Source organism: Chaetodon trifascialis, chromosome 1 (assembly GCF_039877785.1).
Source record: "Chaetodon trifascialis isolate fChaTrf1 chromosome 1, fChaTrf1.hap1, whole genome shotgun sequence".
NCBI lineage: Eukaryota > Metazoa > Chordata > Actinopteri > Chaetodontiformes > Chaetodontidae > Chaetodon > Chaetodon trifascialis.
The window spans coordinates 8,326,227-8,345,448 of NC_092056.1; the positions used below are offsets into that span (position 1 = coordinate 8,326,227).

At 43.9% G+C, this 19,222-nt stretch overlaps 2 protein-coding genes across 3 annotated transcripts in view; one reads left to right on the forward strand and one right to left on the reverse strand.

Annotated features, from left to right (window-relative positions):
* Positions 1-361: 361 nt before the first annotated feature.
* Positions 362-12,823, reverse strand: usp8 (ubiquitin specific peptidase 8). Of its 2 annotated transcripts, none has more exons than XM_070961906.1 (19): positions 12,731-12,823; positions 11,825-12,000; positions 11,482-11,626; positions 11,248-11,333; positions 10,987-11,128; positions 10,219-10,261; positions 9,921-10,092; positions 9,566-9,728; positions 9,348-9,489; positions 8,565-8,854; positions 7,955-8,467; positions 7,325-7,399; positions 6,898-7,196; positions 6,408-6,629; positions 6,114-6,324; positions 4,669-4,905; positions 4,356-4,498; positions 2,299-2,431; positions 362-1,991 (listed from the first exon to the last, which is right to left on the reverse strand). In XM_070961906.1, exons 2-19 carry the CDS (start codon positions 11,926-11,928, stop codon positions 1,833-1,835), a joined length of 3,279 nt encoding a protein of 1,092 aa, XP_070818007.1. In that variant the 5' UTR covers positions 11,929-12,000; positions 12,731-12,823; the 3' UTR covers positions 362-1,832. The 2 variants fall into 2 exon arrangements, with proteins under 2 accessions (XP_070818007.1, XP_070817996.1); XM_070961895.1 differs by having other exon boundaries at positions 368-1,991; positions 6,111-6,324; positions 12,731-12,820.
* A 4,247-nt stretch (positions 12,824-17,070) lies between these two features.
* Positions 17,071-19,222, forward strand: part of hdc (histidine decarboxylase) — a 4,516-nt gene continuing 2,364 nt past the window's right edge. Inside the window, exons 1-6 of the mRNA XM_070962338.1 lie at positions 17,071-17,098; positions 17,176-17,348; positions 17,433-17,546; positions 17,652-17,774; positions 17,861-17,998; positions 18,088-18,231. Coding sequence (XP_070818439.1) covers positions 17,071-17,098; positions 17,176-17,348; positions 17,433-17,546; positions 17,652-17,774; positions 17,861-17,998; positions 18,088-18,231 — 720 coding nt within the window. The remainder of the gene's footprint in view (positions 17,099-17,175; positions 17,349-17,432; positions 17,547-17,651; positions 17,775-17,860; positions 17,999-18,087; positions 18,232-19,222) is intronic.

Here is a 19,222-nt window from a genome sequence, read left to right on the forward strand (position 1 = left end):
CACTACACGGCTCTGTGTCATAATGCCCTGAGCAGGACCTGGCACTGTTTTGACGACTCAGCCGTCAGAGAGGTACAGGACAGCCTCGTGCAATCTCCAAACGCCTACATGCTGCTTTACAGCCGCAAGCCCTTCCCAAAGCCAAAGATCCACGGAGTCTGAGATCTCTGACCGGTGTGCTAAACCCAGGAGGGGGCTGAGTTTCAGCTTCCTCTTTATTGTTTGCAAGTCCTCTACACACCTGTACTTCAATAAATTTAAAGATCCAGCATTGACCTGTGTGCCATTATTATAGTTTGTGTGTAATGTTGATACACCGTTTTGTCGTCTAACCTCAGAATGAAATGCACAAACGCACACACTAATTTGAAGCAGTTTTAATAAATAGTCATATGAGTTGTTTGAGGTTAATATAATCGTTATATCTGAAACAATTGTTTTTTAGAGCATTAAGAAATTAAATCAACGTACAAGTGAAAACAAAACAGATTATGTTCTCATGCTAGGCAATAAAACTGTAGTCAGGAAGTAAAGAGTCGAATCCTGCCACCTCACATCTCTGGTCCGTTCAGAAAAAACATCAGTTTACTTTGTGCTTGCTCGGTCAGTCAGTAAGTCAGGCAGCAAATATTGACACTAAAGCACTCGCGGAAATGAGCAAGGTCAATTTCTCAAATCTTCATATTCTCCCGGGTCAGTCCTGAACGCAGAAAAAAAAAAAGAATCAGCTCAATCAAAATTACAGCCTCCGAGAAACGACCCTGAAAACCAGGACCAGCCAAGAAGGACGCCCAGTCATCCCAGCCATATTTACCCCCGAATAGCTTTTGTGTTTGAGTATAATAATGTAAAGAGTCGAGTATGTTGAACAGAGAATAAATTCTACAACAAACTTTATAGAAGCAGGTAGGTTCTTCTGTCACTGGCTGAACCGAGCAAGACAGACAGGATTTCAGCGTCAGCATCATTTTAAAGCATTCTGGAGTGGAGCATTAATGTCCGCTGTTTAACACTGTGATCTAAATAAACAACTTAAACTGATTGCATATTGTGTAAGTGCAAGAATGAGGCTAATATGAACAAGCGACAATCTCAATTCCCTCTTCTCACAGTGGGAAGGATGCAAAATTCAACACTCGCAGTCTCCTCCGTCCCCTTTAGGATCATGTTAAACATCAGAAGGCTAAAGAGTTGAACCCCTAAAACATGTGGTTTGTCTTTATGATTATGGTGATACTATGATGGCTGCTACTTTCAAGAAGAAAAAAAAAAAAAAGATCATTTGGTCACTTAACAGATAAACACCTTGCCCTCGAGTATTTACATTTTTCAATGTGCAACATCAGCATCGGTAGGTATGTACACGGCATCTAACTGTTAACCCTGGTGTGTGCACAGTACGAGGAAGCTGAAGATCAGTTCTGCGATACGGCCGTCCACACTGGGTGCAACGGAAAAGACAGTGAAGAGCATCTGAGCCAGCTGTCTGCCCTACAACACAACCATCAAGGTATAGAAATCAGAGTAGAAGGAGCATCTGTTTAGTCTCTAGATTATCAGTAATACGAACAGACGGCATGTTTTAACAGGTATAAGATCCTCTAGTAGCTGAAGCATTGCGCAGTGTGCCTGCGCCTTTCTCCGGTCCGCGGCGAGACGGGCTCTCACAGCCGCTCGCCGGAGAACGTCCTCGCCTGCACGTACGCGACCAGTTTACCCGCAACTACGTGCGCCAGGTCCTGTGATTTCGAAAAGAAAAAGGAAAAAACAACCTCTAGGCTTGAGCATCGCTGCCCTGCTGGAGTGTTCCCTCTTCGTGCCCTACAGCTCCGTCACAGGGTGGAGTAAAACAGGATGTAGGCCGCGGAGGACTTGACGGAGGAGGTGGAGATTTCAGACACCTCGTGGTCGTCAAACTTGTACCAGCGCTGTTTGAGGCCGTTCTTACAGTAGGCTGTGTAGTGGCCGCCATCCAAACCCCCGTAGTGGTTCTGGCAGTGGAGAGGAAGACGGTTAAGCTCGTCCATACAGCCGGGTAATCTTTAATTGTTACTGACAAAGTACCTGGAGCTGCAGTTTGTGTTCATGACAAACATCTCCGAACTCGTTCTCATCTAAGCTTGCCTGTTGAAATGTGTTTTGCTATGATTCCAGTCAAGGGACAGACAGCGTTATGAAAGATGTAAAAGATTAAGCTTCATAATAACTGCAAGAATACCAGGTTGCTCTGTATTCTACACTGTCATCAAATACAGAGAGGTTATTATGATTTTAAAAGAAAATGTAACGTCTACTCACAGAAACTCCATAAAGGCTGTATTTCTTCAGGTTCTGTTTGGGTCCGATGACGTACTGGCTCAGGTCCAGATTGTCTAAAGAGAAGTCTACAGACGTCTGCAGCTTCTGCTTCCATCTACCCTCATAGGAGAATCTGCAGAAGAAAAAAAAAAACCCATTGAGGAAGAGAGCGAACACAAATTTCCAAAAGCCCAGAGAATAGTTTTACTAAAAGCCTGTTTCCACTGCATGTTGCGGCTCGGATCAAGATTTATTTCAGTGTTTCCTCCAGGATTTTCTTCAGCAGCGGGGGCAGGCTCTCCGGGGAGCCATGGCGGCATAAACAAATGACACTTGACTGCAGATTTTACTTTTACAACCTATTTATTGAATGGCCAGTTGAAAATTGCTCTTTAAAGGCTAAATGTGTGTGTGCGTGCGTGCACTGTGTCTGTAACGCCCGCTCGAGAAAAAAAAAACAAAAAAACCCAAAGTGGTAGTGATGGGAACTCCAGCTCTTTTAAGAGAGCCGCTTCTCACGGCTCGGCTCTCATAAAAGAGCCGGCTCTTTCAGCTCTCGAGTGGCTCCTCAGATTTTTTGTTGCTCAAATTAATTTATTACCAAAATAATGTAAAATTATGTGTAAAATTAATTACTAGGACGGCGCAGCTGGTAGTGCGCGTGCCTCACAGCAAGAAGGTTGCCGGTTCGATCCCTGGGTCGGGCCTTTCTGTGTGAAGTTTGCATGTTTTTACCGTGCATGCGTGGGTTCCGGCTTCCTCCCACAGACCAAAAACATGCTCATCAGGTGCTCAGTAGGCTCAGGGTGTACCCCGCCTCTCGCCCATTGACAGCTGGGACAGGCTCCAGCCCCTCCGCAACCCCGAGAGGGATGGGCGGTATAGAAAATGGATGGATGGATTAATTACTAATGCACAAAACATAAATTTAACACAAATTTTACTGCATTTCCTGTTACTCATTTTCTCACCATTCATGTTGTTTTGTCTGTCGCGGCTCTGTGTGTGTGTGTGTGTGTGTGTGTGTGTGTGTGTGTGTGTGTGTGCGCGCTGTGTCTGTAACCCCTGTTCTTCCCCCTCCTGCTCAGTGCGTACACACTGAAGCCACCACACATCATGTAGTTGACCAATCACGTGTGGCTTGAACGGAAAAAAAGTCGAGGGAAAAAAAAAACAAAAAAAAAACAACAAAGCGGCTCGCGCTCCGGCTCCCAGACAGGAGCCAGCTCCGATCGTTCACCTCGAAGAGCGGCTCTGAGAGCCGTTTCATTCGCGACCGACACATCACTACTGACAAGCGTCATCTTCATCAGCTGTCTTTCTCTTCTTAAAGAAATATTTGAACAAGCTCATCTGAAAATGCAGTCAGCAGTTACATCATGGCGTGTAGATATTAGTTTAATGCTATCAATTATTTTACTCACGTTAGCCAGTACTGAGTTGGCACCGGGCCCAGTTAACTTAAGCTACCGATGTTACGTAACGTTAGCTGGCCATCAATATTTCGTGAATGTCTAATTAACTTGTAAAATCTATTCTGAGTTATCTTATGCTAATAAGTCTACCTTTTCTCCAGTAAGTCGCTGCCCTATTTTGCAAGACGACACTCCTCTGACTCTCTGACCTGGTGCCTGGGTGCTTGATGTGATGTCACTTTCAAGGCCGCGCTCTCGCGAGTATTTAATGTCGGACTCTGCTGTGAAGGTGGAGACATGTGGCGGTGGTGTATTTGCGACAATAAAAAAAAAAGAAAGTAATTTGAAAGAGCGGCAGCTAGGATTCAGGTATGGCGGCCCGCCACTCCTAAATGAATGTAGAGGAAACACTGTATTTTATTTCTTTTTCCATTGTGGAAAGCAGGTTTTTTGACACCACCTCGGCCAGCTGAGCTGATACTAAAAGCTGACATGAAAGCACTGCAGACCACTGATTTGTCAGAGCATCATCACTCCTGCAACACAGGACAGTCGAGCCGTGCCAGGCAGCAGAAACGCAACTAAAGTGAGAAAACGTTTGGTCTGAGTCTACGTCACTTTTAATGCAAACGTACTACAGACCGTTTTAAGTGCACCAGGAGAATGGGTGGGACCTTCCAGATCTCCAGTTTCTTGGTGGAGTCTCTGTGGGCCTTGCAGTGTCTGCAGAACACCTTGTTGTTGTCGGTCAGCTTCTCTTCCTTCGAGAACAGCCTCAGACAATCCTGCCGAGGAGGAGCAAACGTTTCACTCAAGAATGACAAAGCCTGTGCTGCCCACACATTAAACTCAATGTTTTCATAGCCTTCAGCAATGAATCCGAGAACCGAAAAGGCAATTGAACACTCAAACACCTGACACGTGCTCTGATGCACGCGTTAAACGTCTGACTGACCTGCAGGCTGCACTTGCTGGTGGAGGCCAGAGGCAGCGACAGGTACATAAAGGTCTCAAATGTCCGTGACTTGCGGTGGCAGGTCAGACACTGCACAGTGGACTTGAACTGGCCTTGGAACAGCGCTACAATGATGGACTCGTTCAGCAGCTTGTGTTTGCTCCAAGCCAGGTCGGCCGCCGTCTTATCATCCAAATGGTCATTTTCCTCCTCTTTGTACCGCTTCCTGTTGTCCGCCTGAGGCCAGAGACAGAAAAACAACATGATGGAACAACCGCAGCTGTAGGTGTGAGCCTGCCTTCATGACCCAACTACAGCTCTGACTGCTACAGAATACACTGGTCATAATTTCTAACCTTGCAGTTAGCAGTGAAATGAACAGAACTCAATGAGAACTACAGTCTGAATTTCAAGTGATAAACTCTGTATTCAATCTAATTTCTTTCAGCCTCAATAGCATGCAGTTCAGCCGGTTCACTCTCATTACCATAGGCAGGAAGAAATGAAAGACAGGTTAACACTTGCTAATTAATATCTCGTCAATGAGACTGACTGATTTATCAATTAGCCTGGAGAGACAAAGTGGACTGGGACTGGGCCAGCCTGATGGCAGACAGGTCTGAACATCACACAAAGGGGATGTGATGAGATGGAGAGTGTGTCATGAGAAATGCACATCATCAGCTGTTACAAACGAACTGGCGTATCGTCATTTCAATTTTCAAAGAATGGACGGCTTGGTAAGTAAAACGGGGTGAATGTACTACTTCAACTCGACCCCGGGCGGGCAGTATCACAGCTATCTCCGAGCTCCAAGCAGCATCTTTTCTGAAGCTTAACAACATCCTTCACATGATGGAAAAATGTCTCAGAAGAACAATCAGGTTTGATGTTTAAAAATAGAAAAATATCAAGCTATGAAATGATCATTTTCAGCCTTTTTACCAATTCGCACTGTCCTCTCCCCCATTCAAATGCACATGAAGCCGGTAAAATCGGTCGACACAGGCAATGAGGCATGTCTTGGGTCTACATGCACAGAGGTTCTGACAGAGCATCAGACCAGACAGATGCAGACACGCCACACTCACACTGCTGCAGGAGGACCAAGGACACACAGCTAGTTACTTACTCTCTAATTTGCCATCAAAATGAAACCCGGTGAAAAAACAGAAAGAAGGAAAATGATAAAAGACTAAGTTTTACATTGTTAACAGACAAATGTGCAGTGACATACAGGGGCAGTAGAAGGCAAGCCTTAGAAAGCCATGGTTGAAAGGGATTAATTACTTATATTCACTCAATATTAAATTCGTGTGAGCATATTTAGATGTAAGTGTTCTTTTCTTTTTGCTCCGAGCAGATATCAAAACCTTTTTAAACACTTTAATTATGATACACTCGTGGTTATGCCGTAGAGCTGCAGGATAAAAGTGTGCCACTACCTTGTTGAGGTCCTCGTGGAGCCCATCCATGAGGAACAGCAGCAGCTCCTGAGAGTCTTGCTGGTCATAGCCAGAAAACTGCTCATTGATCTTGCCTATGGTGATCTTGAAGTCCCGTGGGCTGATGCACTTGTACAGACCGGCCCACAGGGCTTTCATGATCACACCAAACTCCTCCGCCACCTCCCCTTTATGGCCAAGGATGTTGTACCTGGAAGAAGAAACAGAGATGTTCAATATTTCCCTCATACCCGAGGATTCATGGTAAGTACTTCCATTTCTCTGGGCCCTGACCTGTTGATGTCCTCCATGTAGTAATTGTTGTTGAAGTACTCTGCCATGGCAGGGGTGTTACACAGACACTGCAAGATGGAGTTCATGTAGCATGTGTTGCCCAGGTTACGAAGGCCGGTCAGTGATGCACCCAGGCCTCCAAATGTAGGATTCAGGTTGCGAATTTTGGCAGCCGAAGGCCGAGCAATCTCCACTTTAGAATAGACTTTAGCAGTGGGGGGTCTGGAGGGCAGAGGAGCACGATGAGAGAATACCAGACTAGTTTCTTCAGAGGCAAGACTAAAGGAAATGCAATGTGAAATATATCCAAAGGAATAAAGGGCAAGTAGATTATGATAACAGATGCTCGATGCGAGACACAGTCCACTTAATTCAGGTGCTGTAACATCCTGGAAGTGACTGGGGGGCTGAACCCAGTAAGCACTGATTCTGGATGCTGCACGGCAAAATATATCTACACATTTCATGCACATAACATTTGCGGCCTTACTTGGTCTCCCTGTTGATGGTGGGTATGACAGCAGCAGTGGTCGGGGCGGCGGCCTTCTTCTGGGCCTCCTCTCTCAGGTCCTGGCTGATATCGGGAGAGGAGTAGGAGCGTTTCAGTTTAGACTGCTCCCGCTCTCGTTCACGGTTGACGTCGGGCTCAGCTGGTTGTGGCGGTTTCTGTTTGACTGTTGGCGGTGTGGAGGGAGGGGTCTGGGGAACGGTGACCTCAGGGGGGTACAGGTGCACGCGGTTGGTTGGAGAATGGTAGTATCGGTAGGTCCCCGTCACTGTGTCAAGGAACTAAAAATGGAGGGGTGAGAATGAAAAAATAGCTCTCAGGCATGAAGAAATAAATACTTTTAGCTTTTCTCTGTTTGAAATTCAGCTACAATAACTTCAAAGCACTGAATATATTAAACATCTGGTACCTTCATCCAGCCGTCAGGAAGGCCTGGTACACTTCTACCCATCTCCTCACTCCTTGCTCTTGTCAGGGGCTCCCTCTGTGGAATAAACACACACACACACACACAATTTACTTTAAAGTTCTCTACAAAACCGTCAGACTCATAGACCAAACTGCATATTTAGTTTATCTAAATAGGATATGAGTCTGTCATTTACTCCACTAAGACTGACAGTGACGCAGATTAACACACAGTGGCGGTCAGTCTGAGTGGGTCAATGCGGTGAGCGTGGGAGAGGAAGCGTGCAGACAGAACTGAAAAGGAAACTTGACTTTTTTTGGTACTTCTGTAATGCAATTCTGTGTAATTATGCAGTTTAGATGAAGTGTGTGGAACCACTGCTGCAGACAGCTAGCAGTCTCTGGGTCAGATGTAGGTTACATATGCAGCTGTACAAAACGGATTACATTATTGGATGTTTTATCTTTAAAAATCAGTCTTTAATCTTTCATTTCATCTGAACTGACTGATGGGCTGTGTGTTGTGGACATGTGGATTTGTGTTTTCCTTTTAATCACAGATCAAGACACTAGACTTTAAAGGACTCTGATGTTAGCGGTGCGGAGGGGATTAACAGAAAAGACGACTCACCTTAATTTCACTAACAATATGGTTGGGAGCAGGCGAGTCCAGAGACATACTCTTGGAGGGTGTATCGGAGTTCTGCTCCTTTCCCCTCCTCTCTTTCTCCTCCCACACCTTGTTCTCTTTGTCTTCCTCCTCTTCTGCCCTCTGCCTTTCGAGTTTCTTCTTCTCCTGGTGTCCTTTCTCCTCCTCCTCCTTCCTCTTCTTATCACGCTCCTCGCTTTCCAGCCTCTCTTTCAACTCCTTGTCCCTCTGTTCCTTCTCCCGTCTCTCCTCCTCTGAACGACGCTCCTGGTTGCGTTTCTCCTGCTCTTGCCTCGCCTTCTCCATCACTGCCACCGCCTCAGAGTGTATCTGGCTTTGTTCTTCCTTAGACAGAGAAGCGTTGGAGTTGAAGGACGGTTTGACTGAGCGGTCAGGGACAAATGGGCCGTTCTGGGTGGAGTCCTTCGCGGACCCGTTCTGGCTGGGCTTGGGCTCGTCCGACACAAGGACGGAGGGTTTCTTGGTACGATCAAACTGGGACAAAAAAAGAGGACAATACGTGAGTGATGTTTGACACACTTGGACTCCTTCATGTTTTGTAGCCCATTAGTTATCAGGGTCAATACAGTACCTGTGGGAAGGCCTTGGCTGTCGCAGGTGACTGGCTGGGTGTGCCTGCCGCAGGGCCCTTCTTACTGAGGTCAAGCCCAGTGTTTGTGGAGCCTGTGACGGGGGAATCCACAGTGTCTGGCAAACTGTAAGCAACTGTGGAAGTTTTCTGGTCTTTGGGGGGTTCGGCTGGTGCAACCCCATTCACCACCACAGGAGCGGAGGGTTCCTGAGGCTCCGGCACGATCTGAGGCTGCGGTGGAGGTGGGGTCGGAGGCTTTGGGTCCTCTAGGGATGGGTAGCTAAAGTTCACTGGAAAAGAAAGAAAAATAAATCTCAGAGAGAATCATTTTCTTAAAAACATTACACTTACAAACACCTAGGTGGCATGGCAGCACAGGTAGTAACACTGTCGCCTCACAGCTAGAAGGTCCCGATTCCCGCTGTGGGCACCGGGGGCGTGTCCTCCACCATGCCTTCGTTGCCTGCTGCTCGAGGAAAAAAGGGGCATTTCTGTGTGGAGTTTGCATGTTCTCTCCGTGTTCACCTGGGGGACCCTCCATAAAAACCTCCCTCTAAAAACATCCATGAAGATCACCACCTGACCAATGGTGACGACGAAAACTGGGTCTCCGGGCCCTTTGGACAGTTTTCTGTATTAAGTAGGCTGCTGGTGTATTTTCCACTTTGTTTTAAAGTAACAGCAGTTGCATAAACACAAATCCTGGTAATAAATTAAAGCCCGGGCACTAATGAATACAAAGAGCCAAAGCTGGAACGTGCGTGCTGTGCTGGCGATACTCACACTGAGGGAGGGTGCTGATGATATTCTGTCTAGGGGGCCGAACTTTAGCGTTGGTTGTGTACATGGGGTAAAACAACAGCCAGTTCTCATAGCCTCCCTCCAACACCATTGGCTCACTCCGCAGGATGGTGATGCTGTCCCACTGTGGAGTGTACAAACACGTTATTGTAGCTCACTGGAAAATTCTGCTGTTGTGACCCACACACACACAGAGTTACCTTATAGAGGGCATCTTTGAGGCTCTGTAAGGTGGTGCCGAGTCTAAGATCAGTGACAGAACTGAACCAGTCCAGCAGGATTACATAATCCACAAAACCCCGCCGCCTCCAATGGTCTTTAGACACGTCCGGCAGCTTTGCCTCGATCTGATTCACAGTGATTCTGAAAAGTCATGACATTCCAGTTCATGAGGTCAGGTTTAGGAGTTGAGACTCTTTCAATGTTTGACAGTTAATTACAAAGAAGGGAACAGAAAAACAAGTTAACAAAGGAAATGAGATGACAGATTCATTCCTATAATGAGTCCCAAAGCTAGATAATGGTTACGCTACAGTCTCAATGCTACTTTCTCACCCTGGGCTAATGGCCTCCTCAGGCACACTGATGCAGGTCTGGGCCGGGACCTGAATGTGAGACTCCTCAAAGTCCCTGTGGCTGCGCGCATCCATGACAATTATTGTCATTGTCTGGTCCTTCATCATGTGGAAAAGTTTCTCAGCCGTGATCCCGCCGGCTGGCGTTGCAGCTATCAGATAAAGTCATCAGATCAACACAAGACGAAACACGGTGACTCAAGCCGAATTGAAAAAGTCGTCACAGGTTTGAGATTAAACACAATGGCAGGAATTTCCTCTTGTGTTGTGAAGCTTACCTTTCGAGGTGGCGTTCTTCAGTTCATTCTGTTCTCCTTTCACCTGACATACAGAAACACAGAACGGATGCTGAAACAATTATCTTGTTAATATGCTAATGGCTGATTTGACTGACTCCTTTTGGACGGATTTCTTCTTACATAAAGTAACTTTACATGACAAAAAAAAATACCATTACTTACAACACTGCCATTCATTTCTTTGCTATTGTATTTTAAAAGGTAATATCCACTCCAGCCAAAGTCTGCTGCAACCTGGCCAGCAATACAGAAGCATCCGCTGCCGTATCACCAGGCTACAGAACGGCTTCTTATCTCAGGCTGTCAGACTCCTCAATTCATCCTTCACGCACCACCATAAATAATAGTTTATCTTATGACTTATTCATCTATCCAATAAAAGAATTTTTGAAGGAGCAGTTAAGGGACTACAACTTGTATAATTTCTTGAATAATCCTGTGTTTCACAATGCTAAATGAACTTTGTACCTTGTTATTAAGTGTCGCTGTTGTTACTTGTCTGATGTGGACGTAGACTTAAGAGCTGACTTGTTGAGTGTAGATTCAAATAAATCCCAACCATGTTAATTCATATTAAAACTCATCTCTGACTGGGCACAACAAAAAACTGCAACCTAATCATCCACTTGCAAAACGTTTAGACACAAAGACTAAAGTATATCTCATTTAAACAAAGTGTCGGTCTCATGTGAATATGTTTTAATATGCAGACACCATGACAGCATGTTTACTATCTGACATCTCTACCTGTTTGTTGTCCTTCTTCCTTAGTGATGATGCTTTTGGAGAGCCTCGACCACCATCTTTCTCTTGTATTTCCTCCTTCCTTTTCTTCTCTTCTTGTCTCTCCTTCTCCTCAAGCTTTTTTCGAACCTCAACTTCTTCATACCTAGAGAGAAAAACAGAAAAATGTGATTAAATACTCACGTTCTGATGCCCTATCTGGCAGCTTATGCATTAAAAAATAAGGTGGGTACACAAGAATGTCAGACAACTAAAGCCTCTAACCTGAGTTTAAGGCTTTCAGAGAGTTTCTCAGCTTCTTCAATGGCTTTCTTAAAGCTGGATGGTCCAAGCATGGTCATGTAATACTCCTTTGTACATTGGGAGAGAAAAGAGTTACTCAGAAATGACTCAATTCTTCATACATTTCCACTAGTCAACATGTCTTTGCATAAAAAGCACATTTAGTTCAGTGGTAAAAATACACAGAATTTACAGTTTCACAGTTATCAACTCTACCGGTTGCTGCTTGAAGTCTGGTCTTTTCTTGATGATGTCATATACTGTTAAATACTTCATGTACAGTACGTAAGATTTCTCCTCATCTCTGTCCAGGCGACACTCCTCTGCCGCCTTGAAGATTTTGCAGGCACTCTGAACATAGCTGCAACACAGCAAATAAAAAAAATGACTTTAATTATCATGCAATCACTAAGTGATGCTAGAAAAGCGGTGATAAATTCACAATTCCTCCATGTCACAGGTTTGTTTTCATGGATTCTGATTAATTGTATCACTGGTGTCACATAATCAGTGTATACTATGCTGGGTTGACAACAGTTAACAGGCAACCTGACGTTACCTTCTGGTGCTTGTCTTGTCTGGTTTAATTTCTGCCTTTTTATTGAGGTCTCCCAGAGATGTGGACAGATACAGCTCCTTGACCCCGGTGGATACTGCAGGCATCTTCGCGGGTGTGTTCAGTCAGAGCTCACAGACAGTCAAGCAGTCAGTGCTGTACACCAGCACTGAACATCTCTGGAAAGATGATGGCAAAGTACAGTAAACACACGCTGTTTCCAAAACATTCAACAATTCCTGCTCCAGTCGCGTCTATGACTGAGCGACGTTAGCTAACGTTTAGCATAAGTTACTGCTAGCTTACAATATTACGAGTAACGTCTCAGCGACATAAGAGTAAAACGAAATGAGTTTCCGTTTACCGCTAGCTGTCACGTAGCATTTAAAAATGGCCGGATTAGGATACGTTAAAATGAAAACGTGACATTTTAATGGTGAGTTACACCCAGCTATAGCAGAATGTTGCTCTTACCGTTAGCGCATTAGCCAACAGTTTGTTAGCTTGTGGTTGTAGTTAGCTGGCGCAGGATATGTCAACACTGACGACAACAACATGGAATAGTTTAATGGCAAACGTTAGCCACGACCATCCGCTTCCACTGGATGTCTGCTGGTCGGCTGGCAGGCATCTTATTCAACGATTCACTGGTTTAATATAAACGCCATTTAGCTAATCAAATGTTAACTGAAGTAGCTTTGTTTCATTCCGAATTAGCCAGCTAGCTACGCCAGTTAGCAAGCTACGCTCTGAGCTCACGCAGTTAAGTTGAGCGGTAGGTTAGCAACTACAGCACAGGTAGTCACGGCTATCATCACATTCAACAGTAAATAGATACCCTCCAACAATAATACCGACACATATATAGGGACCGATTGTTTGATGAGATCATGTGGACGTAAAATTTACCTCTTTCTGATCCGTTGCTTACACTTTAGCTACTTTTTTGACAGCTGATTCCTGATTCCTTGTTCCTCCTCCTCCTCCTCTTCTTCGTCTGCCAGGTTTCAGCTGACTTCCTTAATGTTGCAGTGCTGCCACCTTCTGGAATGAGTTTCCTGCTTCGCTGACCACTTTCATGGTCCTGTCTCACCTTGTCAATACTGACCCCAGCCCCTCTAAAAAATGCACAAAATCCTTTTCTTTCAGGTCCAACAACCCGATTTTTATAGCTCAGTGAGAATGCTTTCTCCTTTTCATATCCTGCATGCGATCATCACATCTCATGACATTCGTCAGATTGTTTGCATTGTTCATAAACCAGTCAGATGCATTCCTGACAAGTCCTGTTGTTAATCTTTCCATTTCTATGTACTTCCCTGTACTCCCACACAACAACAGCCTTACATAGGCCTATACAGTCTACAGTGTCAGTCTGATACTGGTATGTTGTCCAGCTGTTCCGTGCATAACATGTGTTTATCTTTACTTTGTTTTGCACATTCATACTTCTCCTACATATACACCACCAGTCTCGTGTGTCACTGGTTTACTTGTGCAGTGGGCCAAAGACAAGTGAGACACACACCAATACAAATCAGCCCATACTGAATAAATAAAACAGTTTTTTGTTTAATATCATGTGAAGTACGGTAACATACTCTTATAAAGTGATATATAGAGCGTGTCCTTATCAAAGCATAGATGCAAGCATATAAAAGTACTTCTAAAATTGAAAAGATGTATGCAAACCGATAATCATGTTTGAGGTCAACGTCGTCTAAAAACCTAACATGTAATTTTCCAGCTCGGCTCATGCAACACATTGTGGTTTTCGCTGAAGTGGCAAAGAATACATACATCAGTGTTTAGAGGCTGTTACTGTTTGATTGTGCAATGAACTTTTAAGATGACATAAACAATAACATTTTTTATATCGGGTTTAAACATTATCCAGAAGTTCTTCTCCGAGGCCATTTTTGTATGGGCACTTTTAAGAATTAACAAAGGGATACACAGAAGTAAAATAAGATAAGAGTAAATCAGAGCACAGTACACACTGACATTCACACCAGGAAGCTGCACATCAGTATGATCTGCTGGCCACAAAGAGGCACCACAGGAGCTGTTAGAGGTAAAAGGTCTTGCTCAGGAGTACGTAAGTGGTGACCCTCTCACTGTCATTTATCACACGGTTTGACTGCCCCACCCATTCGCACACCTGTTCCCACTTTCCTCACCTGCTTTGCAGTTGCTTAGCCAGCCCCGTCCACCTACTCCCCTGCATCTCATTTGTTCATCAGCCCTGCAGGTACTCCACAGGCCCGTCGTCACTCATAAGTTGTGTTCAAACCTGCCTTCAGCATATAGTATGCATTGTGCAAACAAAAGCAAAATCTGCAGTGCCTTAAATCTTAGCTGAGAAGCCACTGAAGGTTTATTATCACTTGCACCAAAATTCTGTCAACATGAGACAACAGTTGCAGACCAGGGCTGCAATGATTAGTCGATCAATCGATTTATTATTGAAAGAAAGTTGCCAACTAGTTTGATAATTATTTGTTTCAGTCATTTTTCGTACATAACTTCTGGTCCAGCCTCTTTTAAATGTAAGGAGAATTTGTTGCTTTATTTATGACAATAAATTTAGACTCTTTGGGTTTTGGACTGTTGGTTGGACAAAAGAAGCAATTTGAAGACGTCACTCTGGCCTTTGAGAAATTGTGATGAGCAATTTCTTTTACACTTTATAGACGAAACAATCAAAATAATTGTTGGTTTCAGCCCTTTTTTAAACTCACGCTTAGTTCTCCTTTATTCACAGACAGCCTCATCATCAGTCAGTGTGCGTCTGCTCATGTCAGACTACGTGACAAAATCCTGTTTGTATGAATTGTTTCTGTCTTTTCATTTGAGTTATCAAGCCCGAGGCTTTCTTTGTGGAGGACCGATGTCATCGATGATATTTTCAATAAAAGCAACAGAACGGGATCCATCAGGAAGCACTCAGACTTTGATGTCACAGGGCAGAGCTTGAGCTTCAATTGCACAATTATGGTTAAACCTGCTTTCATCAGGTTCAGACTTCCGGACGTAAAGACACACGAGGAGCACAATAGTCACAGTGTGCTCTGCTTCATATCATATAACACTTATTTTTGGGTCTTGTACCACACACACACCATTACTCTAATCACTGCCTGGGCTTCCTGCCTTCAGTGGGATCAAAAAGTCTATGTGGCAGTTCTTGCTCAGATTCAAAGAACTTGTGGGTTTAAGATCAATTGTACTTTTGCATCATGGTGTGTGGACAACAAACATGTCCTGTTTGGACTTTGCATATAGAATGCTACTGAATGTCTTTAATGTTTTACAATATTTATTGAAATATATTGCAACAGCAATCACCTGAAGCTCGATATCAGCAGAACCAACGAGCTTGTGGTGGAATACAACGCTTTAAATATGGATGTTGCTGCCAAGAAGCTACACATTGTAAAATGTGGATGCTTCACACACATCTTCAAGCCAGCAGCATAGAAGGTCTCTGATCTCTGATGTCACAGTGAAGTTGATCTTTGACATTTATTTGGAGTTAAAATGTCATCACTTCACTGTGTCCTATGATACATTTGTGTGAAATCTTGTCTTAATTAGCGCATTAATTCTTGAGTTATGGCCAAAAATGTGTTTTGTGAGGTCACAGTGACCTTTGACCTTTTACCATTAAATTCTAATGAGTTAAGTCCGAGTGAAAGTTCGTGCCAGATGTAATGAAATTCCCTGAAGGCTTTCCTGAGATATCGTGTTCACAAGAATGGGACAACCCGAAAACCAAGTGTATAAAGACTCACACCGAAAACGACACTGACGTTTCCTGGAACGAAAAACCTGAGGCGAGCATGCACACCCCAAATTCTTAGAGGTCACAGAAAAACCAGTATCATGTTAATAGATCACAAAAAATCCTGAATCCTGAAAATAACATCTAGGTTGATTAAATCTGCAGTTTTAACATTAATGACAAACAAGGATCCCTGCTTCTGAAAAACACCCTCTGATGCTCCATCAGTTTCCCTGAATCAGTGGGATGAATTGCTGCCTCTCGTCATCGTCTCTCTGGTATAACACTGATGTGTGCTTGCTCAGCGTGTTTGAATTATGGTTAGATTTGCGTCCAACCGCTGGCTTCCGCAGAGAACCAGAGGAGAGCGAGCACATGTGGAGCACAAAGCACAGCAAACAGCGCAGTGTGTGAACAGTCCAGGTGCTGCTCCGGCCTTTGTCAGCGATTAAAAGGCAGCATTAAGCTGTGACATAGACGGGTTTGCCCTCATCATCGTATTACCTTTCATTGTGTGTTCATTCATTGTTTCTTTTTTAGACTGTGCTCTACAGTATCTGTATGCGAAGAATCATCATCCAGTACAAATATTGTTACACACCACAAATTAAAAGGAACAGTTTGACATTTTGACATATGCTTAGTTGCTTTTTTTGTGGAGCGTTAGATGAGAAGACTGATACCGTCTTCATATCTGTATCGCACAGTACGGTAAATATGTAGCTGAAGCCAGCTTAGCATAATGTCTGGGAACAGGAGGAAACCGCCTGTCCACCTACCACCAGCTCTAAAGCTGATACATAAAGATTAAGAGTATCATTATCGTTCAGTTTATTATAAAATATGACTCTGCATTACCTATTTTCCCATATTCAAGTTTATACAGCCAAAATATGGAATATATTTTTTAAATAACTGCAAAATCGCGACAACATATTTGATATATTTCACAATCAGTTCCACATATTTCTAAATCTGTGATAAGATATCATATGGAAACTATATTTCAGATACATAGGAAGTCATAATCTGATGATTTTATATCGCACAGAAAATAATTACACTGTGGCATCTTCTGTCAAAATGGAGTGTTTTTGCTCCAGGTTGCAGAAAGATTGATGTATATCGCACCAAGAATATTGCACATCATTGATATGTTAAGTATCACTGATAGTGTTGTTAATATTATGCTGAATACAGTATCATGTAGAGTCTCGATGTGTCTAGATGTGAATAAATAAATCATTACCAGCAAAGAAGGGTAAATATTTATTACAAATGTGGAGTCAATGATCGTGACCCGCACTTCCAGTGATGGAAAGAGGATGCGTCACCTTCTAAGGGCGTGTTCTTCACAATAGGGTCTATATAGCGCTGCCATCTCTGCCACTGAATGTACAAAGCATCACTGCAGCCACCTGTCAGACAACAGACTAACTCAAAGAGCCCTCGTCTCACAAACAACATGCAGGCTGAGGAATACAATCGCAGAGGTAATCACCAGTCTCATTTTCCCTGTATTGGCTCATTTTGTCTGTGTCCAGCTGTTACAGTGTCTCTTACTGATCAGGTAAGGAGCTGGTGGACTACATCACACAGTACCTAGGCTCAATCAGGGAGAGGAGGGTGATTCCAGATGTGAAGCCAGGTTACCTGAAGGAGCTTCTCCCTGACACTGCGCCCACAGAGCCAGAGGACTGGGACAGCATCTTCAGCGACATCGAGAGAGTCATCATGCCGGGAGTAAGTTCCTACTGTTGTCCATCATCATGCTGGTAATTTGAAAATATGGCAGAGAGGGGAGTATTTTCTCATCTTTCCCCCCAGGTGGTTCACTGGCAGAGCCCTCACATGCATGCCTACTACCCCAGCCTCACCTCATGGCCCTCCATGCTCGGGGACATGCTGGCTGATGCCATCAACTGTGTTGGATTCACCTGGGTAAGAGGACAACCAGCACTTTTTCTTCACATCTTAACACAGCAAAAACATCACAAAAATGAACTCCTGTGTATAAATTCCGCTGCCTGTGCTGGTTGTGAACAGGCCTCCAGCCCAGCTTGTACAGAATTGGAAATTCATGTGCTGGACTGGTTGTGTAAAGCACTGGGACTCCCCTCCTTCTTCCTGCATCACCATCCTGACAGCAGAGGTGGAGGCATACTGCAGGTCTTGCAACACCGTGATCTATATGTTTTAAACCCAAAAACCTGTAGTCTCTGTGATAACTGGGTCTTTACTATCTCTCCTGTCAGGGCACCGTCAGTGAGAGTACACTGGTCGCTCTGCTGGCAGCCAGGAAAGACAAAATATTGCAGCTGCAGGCCGAGCTCGACCAGGACGTGGACGACTCAGTCCTGAATTCAAGACTGGTGGCCTACGCTTCAGATCAGGTCAGTATTACCACTTATTGTAAAATAACTTTCTATCAATCAAATGGAAAAAAGTGAGAAACTGATTAGATGTTTGACTGCTTTTCTAGGCTCATTCCTCAGTTGAGAAGGCAGGTCTGATCTCTCTGGTGAAGATCAGGTTTCTGCCCACCGATGAGCAGCTGTCTCTGAGAGGAGACACTTTGAAACAAGCCGTTCAAGAGGACAGGATGAGGGGACTGGTGCCTTTCATGGTGGGTATTTGGCACTGAAGGATGGGTGGGTATGAATCATGTCAGAGAGGAGTGATGTCACATCCTGTACAGTATGTTTCACAATGCAGACAATTATTTCTGAAGGCATACGCAGATCGCACTCTAAGAATTTCATGTGATTTCCTTCACACATCACACATACAGTCTTTACAGATTATGCCAGATGACGTAGGCAGTCGTATCCAGTGGACATTCATTAACCTCTATTTCATTTTCAGGGTCATGTTACAGCCTTGTGGCCAGTGTCTTTCCTGTTGGTGCATTTGAGAACAATCCACCATCTGAGATCTAAAAGTCTGCTCTCAAACCACAATTTCTTCAATGCCAGAGAAATTCACGTTGCATTTACTTGACATCGATGATTGCTTACTGCTTCCCAGACAACCTCACATCTGCAGCGATCTCTGTTGTTCTTCCTTTAGGCTTTGACAGATAAATAGCCAGTGGTGGAAACTAAGTGCATTTACTCAGGGACAGTTTTGAGGTATAGTGTTGAGGTGCATTCATTTTATGTTATTCTGCTTTAATGTGTATTATACAAATGTCTGAATTACAACATTTTTTTTCCTCTTTCCTGTACCATTAACCCCTCAGATTTATCTTTGACTCTTTAGAGGGGGCCCTACCCCTAAGTTAGGAACCAGACTAGACTAAAGGTGTTAAAACTAGCTCCACCTCGACCAGTAAAATACTGTTCACACACTGATGCATCAGTAAAAACAATCTAATAATGTCATATATAAAAACATAGCAGTCACAAGGGGCGTTTTACTCTTTCTTTTGTTTCTAATACTACTAATGTATGCACTTTTAGGTAAGTAAATGAGCTGCATATAGCTGAAAGTTCACTTTCAGTGTATATTCAAATGAAATAGAAACATGCTCAAGGTTCAATGGTTTGTGGTAATATAAGAAATTAATTATCCGTAATTTGTAGGACTAAACCGTGAAAAGGAACACTGGCATGTGT

What these genes read in the sequence shown, in the direction of transcription:
- usp8 (XM_070961895.1), bottom strand. Translation starts at nt 11,928, where the DNA reads ATGCCTGCAGTATCCACCGGGGTCAAGGAGCTGTATCTGTCCACATCT. An exon ending in GAAGAACGCCACCTCGAAAG is followed by an intron (nt 10,093 to 10,218) that starts GTAAGCTTCACA and finishes TTTATCTGATAG; the next exon opens with CTGCAACGCCAGCCGGCGGG. An exon ending in CAGCCAAGGCCTTCCCACAG is followed by an intron (nt 8,468 to 8,564) that starts GTACTGTATTGA and finishes TTTTTGTCCCAG; the next exon opens with TTTGATCGTACCAAGAAACC.